The 18,559-nt window shown below is 41.9% G+C and overlaps 1 protein-coding gene and 1 long non-coding RNA gene across 2 annotated transcripts; one reads left to right on the top strand and one right to left on the bottom strand.

Annotated features, from left to right (window-relative positions):
- The first annotated feature begins 543 nt into the window (after positions 1 to 543).
- LOC106810165 lies at positions 544 to 6,319 on the top strand. Its single transcript, XR_001393970.1, has 2 exons — positions 544 to 642; positions 6,021 to 6,319. It is a non-coding gene; the product is annotated as an uncharacterized LOC106810165 (long non-coding RNA).
- Positions 6,320 to 14,030: 7,711 nt separating this feature from the next.
- On the bottom strand, positions 14,031 to 16,729 carry LOC106810161. Its single transcript, XM_014813444.1, has 3 exons — positions 16,645 to 16,729; positions 15,088 to 15,387; positions 14,031 to 14,182 (listed from the first exon to the last, which is right to left on the bottom strand). The coding sequence occupies exons 1-3, from the start codon at positions 16,727 to 16,729 to the stop codon at positions 14,031 to 14,033; spliced, it is 537 nt and encodes a 178-aa protein (XP_014668930.1).
- Between the last annotated feature and the right edge of the window lie 1,830 nt (positions 16,730 to 18,559).

Here is an 18,559-nt window from a genome sequence, read left to right on the forward strand (position 1 = left end):
CGAACGCACGCACGCATGTGTACATGCACACGCACGCACGCCCGCACGTGTACGTGCACATGCACGCACGCACGCTCACACGCACGCACGCACGCACGCACGTGTACGTTCACACGCATGCACGAACGTGTACGTGCGCACGCACGCACGCACGCACACGCGAAGACTGTAGCATTACAACGACACAGATGCATGCGTATGTGTACTGTACGGTCGAAATACGCCATATTTTGTCACAAATGACCTGACCCGGAAGAATTTGTGGCTAAGTTCGCGCATGCGCAGACTGTAACTACGAACTGGCTTATTCTAACTTATTTTCCTAATCCATTTGTTAAATCTAATGTTGTTATCCTATCCCGTCATTTTAGCGCTAGAAATTGACTAGTGCTTGGCTATGCAGTCTATTTTACAGATGATTATAACATTTCACAAATAATACATGCGTTGTCCATTCATCTAAATAAATCTGCTGTATGCTTGACTGTGTAATAGTAATTAATGAACTGGACATTCAATATTAAACTTGATGTGCTTCAGGTCGATTGCAAAATAAGGAGAACACATTGCGAGAATATGAAGCTAAGCAGAAGGTGATCCGGGATGCAAGACTGGCACAAGAGAAATCACGTCTAACACGAGGTAACATGCTATTCTGTATGACACACTGTTTTTTGCACACAGTATATTCAGTGTTAGAAATTGGAAAATGGCCTGATCACCCTGATAGTAGGAACCAGGAACCCTTTGTTCAATGATCCCATCGGTGATGTAAAACTCATGATTCTCACCTCAACGTGCCAATCTTTGTAGGAGTAAGGTTGGAATAATTGATGTCTGACTCTCTAAACTTGAAGTGAAGTGGTTTATTGTAGTACAGAGCCTACCACAGGGGAAAACTAGGCATTCATTGCTAACACCTTTCATTATCTTTGGTGTACACCTGAATGGTTTTTCATTTGATGTAAAAAAAAATTGTCTCTAATTTTCCCAGTTATTTAGACTTTACTAGGCTAGGTATTTGTAAGCTGTACAAAAGTTAAAATTGTATAAGGGTGATATAAGTGGTTACTTTATGTCTAATCATGACGTTTAATATTCCATCCGGTTGAAAACTGAATGTATATATATATATATCAGGAGTTAATAATGACAAAGGAGTTTGACTCGTATTTAGTACTGATTTCACTACATTTTTGTCGTACAAGTTCGATGTGAATAAAAATACAAATGTATACAAACATGAGCTTGTTTTTGTTCACTGGTCCTTATTCTATCTTCCGGTAGTATTACAAACCGCGTAGCTACCTTCGTTTTGACATAAATCGTACTTTTGCACGACATGGTTTTCACGTTATTTACCGTCGTGTGGCGTAGCCAAGCGGTAAATTTGCATACACAGCAACTGGAAGGAGGCGCGGCAGGGATCGCCTCAGGCAGCGCCAGCGTCAACTGTATGCGGGCTATAGATACTAGAGCTAACGGTTGCTATGCAAAACACATGTGAAAAGCTACAATCGGCTGGAGTGTCAATTTACTCGATAAAATTCATACACATCATTCCTCTGCAGGTGAAGTAGTTCAGATATTTTACCAGCGCAGCGTTTATTAAAAAGAAAAACTGCTGGATTCAACCATAGAAGCAAGGTACCCCTAACAGCTCAGGGAAGTTATATAGCTCCCAGTTCCCAGTTCCTTATTCGAATAAGGAACTAGTAATTAGGCAAAGCAGTTACCAGTTCCCAGTTCCTTATTCGAATAAGGAACTGGGAAGTGGGAACTGGTAAATGCTTTGCCTGGGAACTGGGAGCTAACTTCACTGAGCTTCTTATTTGGCCCTTTACAAGGTCCTAAAAGTCATTCAAAGCCAAAATTAACCCTTTGTCGCCCAGTTACCAGTTTGCCACCCAGCTACTTATTCAGTTACCAGTTCGAAACCTAGTTACATATTCGCCTATGCCGTTAAATGATCTTATTTGGCCCGTTACAAGGTCCTATAAAAGTCATTCAGAGCCCAAATTAACCCTTTGTCGCCCAGTTACCAGTTCGCCACCCAGCTACTTATTCAGTTACCAGTTCGAAACCTAGTTACTTATTCGCTATAGGCCTTTAAATGATCTTATTTGGCCCTTTACAAGGTCCCAAGGCCTAAAGCTACCCGCACACCACACTTTATGGCTGAGACATCAAACATTCTTTGCTATTCTGAGGCTATCGGTAATTTCGGCCTACATTACGACTGTGCAACAGGTCATGCCTGATCCGGAAAATCAATAAACGGGTCTTGGAGCATCAAACAGAAATGATTTTCGCGATCATGCCAAGTTGCAAAGTCGTAAACGCCAATTCTGAATAACCTTTAGGTAATTGTAAAGAGCCAAATAAGATCATTTAATGGCATATAGGCGAATAAGTAACTAGGTTTCGAACTGGTAACTGAATAAGTAGCTGGGTATCGAACTGGTAACTGATTAAATAAATGTGTGCCAAAGGGTTAATTTAGCCGAATAAGTATCTAGTAACTATTTTGCCTAGTTACCAGTTCCAAATTCAATGTTGCATTTCGAACTGGGAACTGGTAACTGCTTTGCCTAGTTACTAGTTCCTTATTCGAATAAGGAACTGGGAACTGGGAGCTAACTTGACCTGACCCCATTCTAACTATAGTTTAAATGTAAAATAGTTTTAATTTTTAAACCCATCATGGGCACAATGAAACTTAATTTCTAATACCCCAGTCACACCAGGGCCGCCGATCTCACTAGCGCGCGTACTACGCTCTAAGAGCGTGGTGAAACGTGTAGAACGCAGTGTGGACGTATATGGACGTACTGCGATCGTGATCCGTGCGCGGTGCAGTCAGCATGAGCGTGGAGAGCGTGGCCAAACTTTGAACATGTTCAAAATAATCGTGGTGCGCGCGTGGCGGAAATACGACGCCGTGCGGGCGTATTAGAGACGTGGAAGGCGTAGTACCCACGTAACTCGAGCATAGTACGAACTTAATGGTCGTATCGCAAGCGTGTCGGTGTGCGTGAAATTGTCGCCCTGTTCTCAGCACGATGTCAATACGTTTTCATACGTTTTAATTTAGGGTGCTACCCTGGCCAGCCACCAGTTCAGTGTCCCTATGGATAAGGCAACACTACTCCATGCCATGTTCTCGTAGAAGAACTCGAACTACTTGATTGCCAAGCCCTCATCAGGCTGAGGAGGACGAGGAGGAGAAATAGAAGACAACAAAGAATCTTCTGGCGTGTGCGTCCGCGCTTTCGGTAGGAAGACGACCTCTATGGTCACTATGATCGCCTCATGCCTGAGCTCCGCATGAAAGATCAAGCATCTTTCTTCAACTTCCTGAGGATGGCCTCCGGAGATGTTCGATGAACTGCTTGTCAGAATTGGCGAAATCCAGAAGCAGGACACCCGATACGAAAAAGCACTGAACCAGGACTGATACTGGCAATCACCATAAGGCATCTTGCATCGGGTGATAAATATCCTTACTTCGTGTAGACTTCAGGTGGCCCGCACACCATATCGCTGTTGGTTCCAGAGGTGTGCCAGGCTATTGTAGAAGAACACAAAGAGGAGGCCATTTCGTGTCCTACGATGCCAGAAGATGGCATGCCATTGCCGAAGATTTCCGGAAAAAATGGAATGTGCCCCATGCCTGCGGTGCATCGACGGAAAACATGTGGCCATCAGATGGCCACGGAACTCTGGCTCATTGTCATTACCTATAAGGCTTCTTTTCCGTGGTGCTTATGGCTTTGTGGATGCCGACTACAAGTTTGTGGGATAGACTCTTTGGGTCTTTGCTCGGCCTTTCCCCTTCCACGGCCTCTCCCTTGTCTTTTGGCCGGCATAGTTGTGTCCGTAGAAAATATCTTGTTGATGTAATAATCTTGATTTAGTTGATAATGTTGATCTTAATAATTATCTGATGTTAATTTGACAGCACGGCAGAATGATGATGATGTATAGACGAGGCCGGCGGTATTTTTATGATCGTTGCCAGCGCAGTCGCGCGCGTGATTGGCGCGCAGTTGAGGCGCGGTGAGCGTTGCTAAGGCACAGTGCAAGCGTCGTTCGAACGCAACACGATCTGATTGGTCGCAATAATGACGCAGAACGCAGTGCAAGCGTGATGCGGGCGTGGTGAAAGCTTGTTGAGCGCAATGAGATCGGGGTAAAGACGCACTTAGGTCGTAGTAATAGACGTAGTTAGATCGTAGTATCGGCGCGGGCCCGCTGGGGCCCAATTGGCCACGCTCTCAACCACGCCACCACGCTCGGGCAATTTTTTTAGGACGGGACGATCGTCATGAGCGTAGCTCTGGTGTGACTGGGCCCTAGACCAGCGCATTTTCTGCACTCGGCTAGACTATACGGCCTAAATTCCCTGCCGCGCCTCCTTCCAGTTGCTGTGTATGCGAATTTACTGCTTGGTACGTTATACCCGACACCAGGGCCCGATCTCACTACGCTCGTACTACGCTCTAAGAGCGTGGTGGAAACGTGTAGAACTCAGTGTGGACGTATATGGACGTACTGCGATCGTGATCGAGCGCAGGTGCAGTCAGCATGAGCGTGGAGAGCGTGGCCAAACTTTGAACATGTTCAAATAATCGTGGTGCGAGCGTGGCGAAATACAGCGCAGGTGCGGGCGTATTAGAGACGTGGAAGGCGTAGTACCCACGTAACTCGAGCGTAGTACGAACTTAATGTCGTATCGCAAGCGTGTCGGGTGCCTGAAATTGTCGCCCCGTTCTCAGCACGATGTCAATACGTTTTCATCACGCTGTTACTACGTCCATGGAGATGTCTCTGCGACCGACACGCTCTCGCTATGACCATGGTGCGGCTCAGCAAGCTCGACCCGTTCGTACTACGATTGTACTACGCCCAACACGCGCAGACTACACCGTTGTGGCGTTCGCATTACGTGTTAGTTACGCTCAGATCATGTCCTGCAAACTTGGGTATAATTTGGGGTGCTACCCTGGCCACCCACCAGTTCATTGTCCACTATGGATGAGGCAACACTACTCCATGCCATGTTTCTCGTAGAAGGACAACTCGAACTACTTGATGCCAAGCCCTCATCATGCTGAGGAGGACGAGGAGGAGAAATAGAAGACAACAAAGATCTTGCTGGCTCTCCCCTTGTCTTTTGGCGGCATAGTTGTGTCCGTAGAAAATAATCTTGATGTTAATCTTAATTTAAGTTGATAATTTTGATCTTAATTATCTTAATGTTAATCTTGACAGCACGGCAGAATGAATGATGACGTACAGAACGCGGCGCGGTATTTATATGATCGTTGCCAGCGCAGTCGGCGCGTGATTGGCGCGCAGTAGAGGCACGGTGAGCGTTGCTAAGGCGCAGTGCAAGCATCGTTCGAACGCAACACGATCTGATTGGTCGCAATAAAGACGCAGTCCGTGCAGTGCAAGCGTGATGCGGGCGTGGTGTTGAGCGTGGTGAAAGCTTGTTGACCGCAATGAGATCGGGGTAAAGAGACTAAAGACGCACTTAGATCGTAGTATGGACGTAATTAGATCGTAGTATCGGCGCTGGGCCCGGCTGGGGCCCAATTGGCCACGCTCTCAACCACGCTCACCACGCTCGGGCACATTTTTTGAGGACGGGGCGATCGTGATGAGCGTAGCTCTGGTGTGATTGGGCCTACGCCAAATGGTGTGATTGGATTACGCCACACGACGGTAAATAACGTGAAAACCATGTCGTGCAAAAGTATGATTTATGTCAAAATGAAGGAAGCTACGCGGTTTGTAATACTACCGGAAGATAGAATAAGGACCAGTGAACAAAAGAAGCTCATGTTTGTATACATTTTATTCACATCGAACTCGTATGACAAAAATGTAGTGAAATCAGTACCAAATACGAGTCATTATTAACTCCTGATATATATATTTATTTATATATATATATATATTATGTATATATTAATATAAAATATAACAGCACATGAATTTGCACTTTTTTTCAGATGAGATGCTATACTTAGCAAAAGAAGCAAATGTTGAAGTACCAGCCGATTTTGATAAACAGTTCCCTGTATAAAGTTCTTGGTACTGAAGACTGTGATCTCTACATTGCATTACAATGTTGAAGCACACGAAACCCGGTTTTATAGAATTTCTAAACTATTCATTTTTTTGTCATCACAAACTAAAAAGTCTAGCTAAAGCTTCGTGTGTCGTCTCATATCTAAAATATTTGAAAGTGCTGACTTATTGCTGTCGTTAAGGTTTTCTCTTCAATAAAGCATAACCGTAGAAAATGGCATTTTCTTTTATTAGTTTACAGGTGGCACTGTTGGATTTTTTCGATAAGGTTATTCTATGGGTGTAGAAGCTCATGTCATTTAACCATTATGTGAGAATGCTTAAATGTCAGTAAATGTAACTGGTGTTATATCTCTAGGATTTTTGTACTTTTTAGACTGAACTTATTTGTAGTCATATAATCTATTCTGCTTAGAGCCACTACTCTCGTAAGAAACTAAACTCGTAAAACTAGAAAACGTTCTGGATAGGAACTTGCTTGGTAAAATGTTAAATGACCTGTCATAGCATATGATCTAACTCGGTGTCATTACATTATTGCGTGGATCTAGTAATCTCAGGCCAGCGTTATTAATATGTACCAGTAGTTAACTGTGGAATTCCTATTATGAAATTTTTTAATCGGCCTGAAAAGGTAACGAGCTAATGAGTCAAATAATCACCCTGGAATTGCTTGGAAATCAACAGATTGCTGTAGTCAGATATCTTGTATCACTTCAGACGTTATTCAGCCATTCAGTCCAAGAATCTTCCTTTATTCTATAAATACATGGTCGTTTAGCAGTATGGTGGTCATGGAAGTACCAGTAGGTTTAACGTGGTCGTTTAGTGCAGAACAAGGGCCTGTTGTCAGAAACGCCATGAACTCAATGGCTAATGTTAAGACTAATTTTGTTCCCGAGAACGGACCCCTGGGTTTCTCCTAGTTCTTATGCAGACTTTAATTTTGAGCAACCTATTATGCCCCCCTCCCCACACAACAATACATCTACATCTGTCTGTTGCTATATTTTACTAAAAAATGTTTTCAGCTTGATGTGCTGAGTGAAAGTACGTCTTCAGGTACGTTCGTTCTTGAATGTTTGTTGTTGACAGTTTGTGCAAGCTACTAAATTGATTATCTTTAATTGTGCGCATCACGATTATGCACACGCAATCGACAGTATACGGTAGATCTATATGCTGGGTGGTAATCTACAATTTCTTGTGTGATTACCTGACGTACTCCAGGTAAAGGAATTGTGAAATTACATCAAGGGTTCACGAGCGAACAAGCATTTGGAGTATGTATTTTGAAGTGTACATATGATGAAAAATGGCTGCTAGCATAGGAGTACGATTATTGTACATGCGAATAAAGTACACCCTATATCACTCGCCTATAATGCAACCGTTTCCCACTCTCCTATTCCATCGAACCTAAATATCGCATGTCGACGCAAAAATAAGCGTACAAAATAATGTCTTTAAAATGCACGGAAATTAAATACGGCATAGGTTGGAAACATCTATTTCGCTAGCTTTTGCAGCCGATCTCTACGCAACTGAACACGGAGCGGAGTCAACAAACGAAGTGGTTTCCGTGCGCACGAAGAATATATTATCTATCCATCTATCCATACATTTATTTATTCGGAGTCTGAAGCTTTAAAACGAAATAATTCGAGGATGAACAATAACCTGCGTTTGTACATAACAATGACTTATATTCGTTCGTGCAGAGAATGGCATACAGCGCTGTACGTGCAACTTCAAACAGACGTGTCGGGGATGGCGTGTGCCGCGCGCGATGACGCGTGCAAGTATTGACTAGCTGCATGCGCACGAATATAAGCAGAAAAACACGAGTTTGCGGTATATGGACAGAATTCCCACAGTGTGTGCGGTATTCTGCAATTATATGTAGTATCTGCAAGCATATAGATGTTCAAATGGCAAGGCAGAACGTCAAGTAAACCACGAGCTCGATAGTGAGTTGTACACCGAATTGTTACCAACGCGACTATCTATTCGTTTATATTCACAGACAACATTAAGTGCTATTAACATTTCGTATTTATTAGAAGCATGACCTCGTTTTTAATTAAATATCCGCATCGTACGGTTAACGACGATATCGACCTTGTCTACTACGAAAGCCGCTTTTTTATTTTATTTAATTACCAACGTAGAAGTCGAAGAGATTCGCCAAAGAAGATTCGTAGTTCGGGGACCGTTTTAATTGCGCCCCTATATCAACTGGGAAATTACTTGGCTTAATAAATTACTAGACTGCAGCAAAAAGAACGGAAGGTGTGGTGTAACTAGACGTTATATGGACCCTTTTATTTCTCAGAAGCAGATCAGTCTTGATGCAAAAGTGCTGCCGCGGCCGCATTATTTCGCCTATGAGTTCTCAAAATGCATAGTGAATCTACGTAGCATTTTTGCTGCTCAGCGAGTTGGAAATCATAAATAATGTTATTATTTCTTGCATATTACATCACGCTTCAACGTCACGGGCACGAGCTTAGCTTACATAAATGCTTGGAAAATATACCAGACTCGTTTTCGATTCACGCTTAAAATGACTACGTCACGAATTTTCTATGGTAAAATTTGTATAAAAAAAATTGCCATTTTTTTACATTAAAAGTAAGAACTAACGGTACTACACGTATCGTCCAATTCTTACCTGATAAGATTGTTTCTCAACTAGTTAAAAATCCAAAAAACCTGGACGATTTGATATTAGTGTTCCTGACATTAATTGCTTGCTATGGGCTATGTATGCGTCACGAGTGTATGTTCACATCGAACAATATAGTAAAATAAGAAGTTATGCAGCAATTTAACCATAAAAAGTGAACAGAATTACTTATATTTTGTGAAAAAGTGGAAATATTATTTTATTTTTTACTATTTACGGTGACGTAATCACTTTAACCCGGTGTGAAGTTTAAGCGAAATCCCTCGCGAAAAGCGAAAAGCGAAAAACATCACGATATCGTTGAAATGAACCGAGACTAGCGGTACAGTACAATCACTTAGGCCTATACAATGCTAACGCGAGCAAAAATTAAAATTTGGTCTCATGCATTAAAATTCTGACGCTAATCATAGAGTGAGCCGTGTCGCGTCACCTGCGCTCAATTATCCGTGAAAGAAATCTGCATTCTACGAAATGTAACTAAACGCGGATGGCGAATCACAACTACTGCTGTATTAACGTAAGAAGCCGTCGATCATCCTGTTCTTGTCAACAAGCGTAGCGTGCGCGAACGCCGGCGCCATTCTTATCCGCTGTCGTGATGGCATGACGCCTTTCCATTGTGTATTTAAAATATATGGTAAAAATAGTTATTTTGCGACAATGTCGCTATTTTATACACTTCGCGTACACATGCTACCGTGTGCCCGCATTCGCAGTCTTCGTGTCATCCTCTTCTACCCCAATTAGCAACACGCTTGTGCTCGAAACGTGGGAGTCGTCTTCTAACCGATCCGGAACGAAGGCACCTGTCTTACAAATATCGTATCTAACCTGGCGTCGAGCGTTATAAGAGAGCACGACCTCCATGACGAAACAACGATAGCCTTCCCGAGTATGCGCTCGCAACGAAATGAGACGACCGAATACTGGCAGTCCGCACCCGATCCTTTCCGATGCGGACGGCTATTGCTTCCGAGCTTTACACAAAATCCGACCGACGATGGACGCATCGATAATAAGACGGCAGCGTTCTTCTAATAACACAGCAACACAGCCGAGGAGCGGATAAACCCCACTAACCAGTCGCGAGCTGTTGTGCCGTATGTAGAACAACCGGGGACGGCACGATAATCCTCCCGGCGCCCGAGAGATATGATTCAGGCGCAGAATTGCGGCCGCGCGGGGCTTCAATAGCAGTGACTGCAATAAAGGTAGATAGAAGCTCGGATGTGGGTCGGTGTCTGGTTTACATAGATAAAGGTATGTGGCTGTGTAGACGGAAGCGAGAAGAGGCGGAATTTGTAATGATAGTTACACTGTGCGTTGCTTCTCAATGAGCCTTGATAAAGTATAAAAGTATAAATATAGTAAATAAAGTATATGCAGCAGACAATCAGTTGATTGCTAAGTTTCAGGTTTCACAAGCACGTAGCTGCTCTACGTTAAAAACTTCTTCCGAAATCCGTTCGTCAAATCTAGTCACGGTCAAAACATTATTTCAGGGTAACAACAACGATAGCATATCGGAGCAAGGATGGTTCCTATTCGACAATATCAATATATCAATAGCACGTTGTAGGATATGTGCAGTACAGTAGGATTCGAATAGCAGATTTTATATTATATTTCAGTCGTCTACGTGATTGCCATTGTAACCGTTTTCGTTTCTACTTGTAAAACTGTATTTCGGTTCTAATTTGAAGACGGTTTAGAGAGAGAGAGAGAGAGAGAGAGAGAGAGAGAGAGAGAGAGAGAGACGATAAAGAGAGCGAGAGAAAGAATCGGGAGATATATAGATAGATAAATGGATGGATGGATGAATAGATAGAATAGATAGACAAAACAGACAGACACACACGCACGCACGCACACACACACACATACATATATAGATAGGTAAGTAGGTAGGTAGGTAGATAGATAGATAAATAAATCGATAGTTAGATAGATAGATAGATAGAGAATCTGCGCGCGAGCGTGGGACAGAGCTCTAGAGCGATATACACATAGGGAGAAGGCGAGAGAAAAAGGGTGAGAGAGAGAGAGAGACAGAGAGAGAAATCATCCAACAGAAACATCGTTAATACCGCTGAGCCTTTGCGATCTTGTAAGCACTGTCACATTATCTCTATCTGATAAAATACATTTAAGGAATGGACAAGTCGTGAGATATAAAACAGTCAAAATGAAAAACATCGTTTCACAAGGACTGAAAACTATGTTAGAAATAGTGGACTGTCTAACATCTTCATTGATCACGAATTGCTCTGGTAGCACCCCTCAATAATCTTACCGTTATTTAACACGAAAAAAGAGTGTGTTCACGAACAATTCTGGCGTACTGTTCTGTTCACTAGGCCTACCTCACCCGTGACTATCACTGCAGTTGTGATTCTACATCAAACTAGTCCGCTACACAGTCGTCAAGTTGGTCGGCGGAGAGCTGCACTGCACAGACTAGTATGGGGCAACCTAATTAATGACATCAATATGATTGTGCAATCATATTGATGTCATTAATTAGGTTGCCCCATACTAGATCCCTCGCAGATCCAAACTACCAACAGTAACGGCTGAAAACGAAAGCGATAGTGAGAGGGCAGCCTAGTTATCACTGCGCCATTACAACAAATGTTTCAAGATGACTTGCTATTTTAGCTTAACTGTATAAATGCGTGCGCGTGCGTGCGTGCGCCTATATGTATGACCTGTCTATCAAATCCGTCACTACCATAAACGAGATTTGAGGTTATTGACAGTGGATACCGGGTGCTTATCAGTATAAAATTAACGGAAAAAATCGAGCAATCGAAAAGGTATTGTTTTCTGTCATCTTTGAACGAACACAGAGTTTAATATACATACAAAACATCCAGTTAACAACAGCCCGTCGCCATCAATTCAACGATGTGCCTCGCAGGTTTCCGTCTATAAAAATGTTGCGATAGGACTGAGACGTGGAATTAAGACTTACGGGATCTACGCGTTGCTGGTAGGTGTTCGTATCAATAACAGTCCCCCTATGCATAGTTAGAATGAAGCATAAATGTTATTGGGTGGAAACTACCGATTGTTACATTTTCATTCAAAAATCGCGAACCGGCCTCTTAAGCAAGTGATAGTATTCTCGGCTAAAAACATATATGAGCAAAAGGGAAACAACGTTTATGTTGTTTCTAATTCTAAACAATTTACCCGGTTAGCTCAGCATCTGCGAGCAAATTGTGCCCACGTTTGTATAGATTTGACAGGCAATCAACGGTGCACAGTACAAATTCCTACAATCGATATTAACCTACGTTCATGACAACATTGCTAACAACAATTCTACGTCATTTATTCTCTTTCCCAATAATGGGAGCAATGGTAGCTTGCTGTGCACATTATTTTCTCGATCTAAGTGTGATTCGGTTACTGTATATTGAATCGTGACTCTTTTATTATAATTTGCGCGTACATCATTCAAACTGCAGTAGTCATCTCATATCTTACAGCGCGTTGGTGGTTGGTTATTCTATAAACAATGCTCACTGGTGCACCTAACTGCAGTAAAACCCCATATTACATATTACAATGTACAGCTTTGTCGTTATATATTACAATGTACATTTATACTCATACTAAACGAACACGGTCACACTATTGCACACGGTCATGCAGAGGAGCGTCAATACAGTCTTCTACTACCGATTCACAAGATGTCTCAATTACTACCCTTGAAACACTTTCCACACTTTTTTACAAATTCATTCTGCGACTAGCAAATTTGCTAATCTAAAATGCAAACAACTTTCTTCCATTAAATTTATTTGGCTAAACCTATCCGTTACAGCCACCCCCCCCCCCCTCATTCCCCGTAACATCGTTTACACGTTGTCAGCGATATCAAGCGATAGCTGTCACAGGAAAATTGACAAAGTATTTCTTTTGTCACTATGTATCTTATATGTATTCGTTGCACGAGGACTAGGGTCGGGACTAGTGGAAGGTGGACGCGACAGCGATTATCCACCACAGATACGTTACTTTCCACTGTCACTACGAGTTAGAGGTGACACGTACGTCCGTAGCAGATCAGTGGCAATAACTAACAAAAAGATTTTCATGCGCGGACATGACATTTCATGCAATGTGAGAAGTAGCGGCTCCTTTAGACGGCAAATTTGGATTCGGTTGCACGCGCTCAATTCTCAATGTAAACTCATAATAGTATAGATAGTATTAACTGCCAATACGAGTAGCACATAAAACAAAACTTCCGACGAAGGATCGCGTGCTGAATACGAAATGCTTGTTTGCATAGAAGCTCATGCTACCTATTAGAATCAGTGCTTGTGTGTGCGTCTCTGTACGAGCACGCGTGTGTGCTTGCGTGCGAGTGTGCGTGGGCGTGTGTGAGCGCGCGTGCATGCGGTTGTTTGTTTGTGTATGTATGCGTGCGCGCGCGTGTTCATGTGTGTGTGCGCGCCTGTGAGCAAGTGTTTCCAAGTATGTGTAAATATATAGTTCGTTCGTGTGTCCAGCGCAAGTTGAGTACGAACGCAAGACCAGACGGTTTGTTTGCATTTTAAACCGTCAATGAATACAGTTGTTGGGCATATGTTCAGTTCGAGTGAATGAAACTTAGTGCCATCATAACAGTTTCTTGTCAAAGTCTTTAAACACGACTGAAACCCCGTTGCGTTCGGTTTTGGCACATTCACCACGTCGTTGCATTTTCTAGTAGCATTTGGGCGCGATCTTACACGACCACAAGTCTAACGCTCTTAATATCTGCGACTGCATGTGTGTCATCAAAACGCAAATCTCAATTTCTACACCACTCAATAGAAACAGACACAGGGAGCATTACATTCAGTCGACCTATGGTTGCCTATGTATGTAGCTTTCCGTCTAATATTATTGCACAGTCGGATGCGGGCGCCATCACGTAATAATACAGTCATGAAAAATATTCACATTTATTTACACACAGCTTGATTGTTATTGTTGTTATTATTATTATTATTATTATTATTATTATTATTATTATTATTTGTGATTATTTCTTTTGCTATTGCTGCAGCAGCAGCAGCTGCTGCTGTTGTTGTTGCTGATGATAATGTTGTTGTTGTTGTTGTTGTTGCAGTTATTGTGTAGATGTTGTTGCCATTCTTGTGCGATTCCATCCTACGCCTGTGGCAGTATTCCTTGCTCGGCCAATACGTCCTTTATTTTTTGTAGTAATACCGCACAGTTATCAATATGCTGCAAATAGAGGAGATGTATAGGAGACCAACAAAAATCCCGCGAGCAGCACGATCAATGCTCTCGTATTGCCTTTACAGTTGATAGACGACGACGATAATGATGATGATGTTGTGTCGCCTTTGATCGCCTCCGGTCTCTTCCCTGTAAGACATATACGACAAGGGACTTTAATTCCACTAATCATGCAACACGCGATTTAATGTACGTCATGTGCAAGAATCGAGAAATGGCTGAAATCGCATTTAAATTACGTCATGATCCGCATAAAAATCGTGATCTGCCTACCAATTTCAATTATGTTAGGTTTAATCTGTATCATAAATGATTGATCAATTATGTTTTTTAGAATACTCAAGATAGACACTCCACTTCTAAACTCCACAAATTATAACAAACCATTCAATATTATATGCAAATGTCTGCCGTAATAATTGTAAATGGCATCGTACAACACGTTTGATATGCCAATGTATAGAATACCAGTTCTTTTTAAAAGATAATCGTCAAAATAAAGTTGAAATGCATTGCATAAGAGATTGATTAACAACGTAGTCATTGGGCCTTGCTGCGATACTTAAACGCATTCAGTAAAAAAGTCCTAGGGATGTTTTTGAATTATTTATCAGCTATAGCCATACGATGCCTTTAATTTAATCAAAATAATTACTTAGAAATCTCGCGATTACTGTCGCAGACAGTATATATAAGGCCTATACATTGCTAGTGTTCGAAGACCGCGTACGGACTTTTCTGTCACAGCGCCCTCGACATTATGGCCGAGAGAACTTGCAGCAGCGACATGGTCAACAGCCGTACAAGCATTAGCACCAACACCTATTCGAGCCATGTAACACAGTTATTCAAAATTTAAAACAATATTTACATAGTATTGTATCAGGCGTACCCATGAGAGATCATCTCTCCTTCATGTACTCTCGATTGTACCCGGAGCGACTATGAGATGTCATCACTCCATAAATCTTTTACAACGATTCCACCAATTAACAACGAAACAACAACGATTACACGATTACTTCGCTACCTACCATTGACCACGAGCACTTCCGCACTAGTCCCTGTAGCAGAGTCTGGCTTGCACATATAGGTTCCAGAATCTGTTCGCTGTGCGTTCTGTACTGTCAGTATGCTGACAGTCGAATAACTAGTTCGTTTATACATCACTTTTGTCCTTAGAGATTTCTCATCATGATTGATAATGATGATAGAGTTGTTGTGGAACCAAAGCACCTTCACTGGTGGCCGAGGTTTTGCGGTCACATTGCATTCTAGTCGAATGTTCTCGCCCTGCTCCACAACCTTTGGCGCCGTTATCTCAACCGCGGACGCTGAAAGGTCAGAAGAACGTAATTCAAGGGACCTGAAAAAAGCTATGACAGAATGAGTTAAAGCATAGTTCAATAACAAGGCTGTTTGTGGCAATCGAGTGCAATGTCAGTTTGCTGGAATGCGTATTTATTTCATTCTGCAAAACACATGAACACCAACTGGTAGAAACACTAGCTGGGGAAATGCAATACTAAAGCGATGTATTTGTTCGAGCCGTATCACGTAATTTCACGCACAGAAGCGACAATTGTCTTTTTGGTTTGAACTAAGAGAAGATTGAAATCAAATGCGGGGACTTATATAATTAGAATAGAGACATCGATACGTAATAAAAGCGGTAACCATCACCATGGTACTAATGCTGTCTTTGGCGTGGTCACTGCACGGTGACGGCTAATCGTAATTTGTATTCGAATTAGGTTCAGACTATACCGTATATAGATAAACAAGCTGGTGTTATTATAAACACGTAACTTATTGGGGTTATTGTTTGCGACAGACAGTTTTGCATTAATTTACGCGAAACGTTGGCCTACTAAAATCACTCGCCAAAGAGAGCACAAAGGAATTCGAATGAAAGCAGCCACACAATGAAGCAAGCTACTTCAGAGAGACTCACGAAATCCGTTTTCTGAAATTTCTGTGCGCAAACACGTCACTGAATAATATAAATCTTTGAGGGCACTAAGGAGAAAGCATAGTTATTCAAAGTTGGGTCGCTCATGCAGAGTGTTGAACAACCGGGGCCCGGTTGTTATTGAATAGACTAATGTTAAGACTAATTTTGTTTCTGGCAACGGGCACCAGAACGACGAAACCCCAATGTGTATAACTTATATAATAATAATAATAATAATAATATATATATATATATATAACAGGATTTTATTAGTTCTAATTTGCCCGCTTTATGATAAAGGTAAAATTAAGTAGATGTACTCCGCATTGAGTGAAGAGTAGAGGAAAATGTATATTACAAATGGACTTCATCATTGCAAAGAATCATGGACTTCAGCAAAGAATAATTCATCATTACATGGAACCGAGCGATCAACGACTAGGCTACTCCATAATAAACCTACACTCACCATTCCCCCAATTAAAGACATGGTAATTATGTTCAATGATAATATTCCTAGTTTTATAGTGATTCAATATGACAGAATGTCTCAATAAACAAACTCATGGCCCACTAACTTGTTGTATTCGTACATAAAAAAAAAATATATTCGTTGCAAAGGCATGGAGTCGACTACATTCTGACGTGTCGATCAGGTTTCCCTGAAAGGAATGGAAAACGCGCCGTCGAATCGTGAAGTCAGACGACTGCTGCGGCGCCATTGCCGCCTCTACTGTATATAATCTCTATTTCACAATTGAATCTGTTCAATACGACTGAATTTTACAGCGACGTCGCGCTTTACGGTTTCCTACGGCAGTATATGCGAAAACACAGTAAATGCGAGGGAAACGACACTCTATATTGATCATATCACTGTACATCATCAGCATGCGTTGTGGAAGGCTCTCTATGGTCAGCACGTTCGCGAGTGTGTAAACATAAACGTAAAATAGAGCAAGGTTAGCGAGCATGGTTTATTATGGATCTAACTCAGATTAACTTTATTTTCCTGTGAACTATAGAGATCCGATGAAAATTTTTAATCATTTAGAGCATGGTCGTAGGTGATCAAGAAAAAAATATGGATGACACCGGGCAGTAGGTATATATACACAACATTACTGTAGCACAACTTCCATAGGCCCATCTGACACGCAGTCACTCAAAAAAGTTCACACATCTATAGTAAACAAGCTCGTGCTTGAGGTGTATCCAGATCTACAAGAGCGTTTGGGCATAAATCGTGGCGGGCGTCGACTAGGAAATCCGATACTTGTATCCAGTGTTTAAATGCAATCATCAGCATTTTTACGTTTGAAACGTGTTTAAAGCAAACTGACCAGGATTTTCACACTTGAAACGTGTTGAAATGAAATCGATTCGGATTCAAACGCTTGCAAAGTATTGACAAAAACAATAATAATTTGATTGCTTTATTCAAGTTAACATGTAAACGTACAGGGACAGGGTCTCGCGAGAAATATGTGGCATCATCTTGTAACCGCGTCAGCACGAAGTAAACAAACAGATTCCATGTGCTTTGTATATTTTTGTGAAAAAAATTGTGTACTAGTGTTCTAAGACATGTTAGCCTCACTTTAGAGGCTTGCTGTTATGCAAGCAATACCAGTAAGTGCTGTAGTGGTCGGAGAAATACGACAAAGGCCAGGTGGACTGTTTGAAATAATTACTTACCACAAGTTAAATACTAACAAGAAAACGATACTTTGATATAATTGGGCTGATGTCGTTGAGATGTGAAGATGCCATATTGTTGAACACTATAGTGATAAATTGGTTGTGTTGGAAGTATGGCTGAAGTACTGAAAGTACAGACTTCTAGTACAGATATATAGAAAACACGCAAATGTAATTCGCACGCACTCAGGTAGCGTAATCACCCATGTTTTTTTTACTTACGCGCGCACGTGCGCTCGAATTCACGTACACATACAAACACGCACGTACGGAAAAATGGGTCTCACCATATGCTGTTATTAACATGCGCACGCACGTGCACATAAAAATAACATTTATGATATTCGTCTCAGAAAGTGGCTTCATTTAATGAAATATAGCTAACATCATTTCATGCTTGCTAGGCCCTCCCCAGCTTCTACAGAAACAGTTCAGCTACCGTCCGCGTTGTAATCCCCCACACACTTACACTTACACTTGCACTTACACTTACACTTACACTTACACTTACACTTACACTTACACTTGCACTTACACTTACACTTACACTTACACTTACACTTACACTTACACTTACACTTACACTTACACTTACACTTACACTTACACTTACACACACACACACACACACACACACACACACACACACACACACACACACACACACACACACACACACACACACACACACACACACACACACACACACACACACACACACTACACACACACACTACACACTACACACTACACACACACACACACACACACACACACACACACACACACTACACACACACACACACACACACACACACACACACACACACACACACACACACACACACACA

This window comes from Priapulus caudatus, unplaced genomic scaffold, assembly GCF_000485595.1.
Source record: "Priapulus caudatus unplaced genomic scaffold, Priapulus_caudatus-5.0.1 Scaffold415, whole genome shotgun sequence".
Lineage (NCBI taxonomy): Eukaryota > Metazoa > Priapulida > Priapulimorpha > Priapulimorphida > Priapulidae > Priapulus > Priapulus caudatus.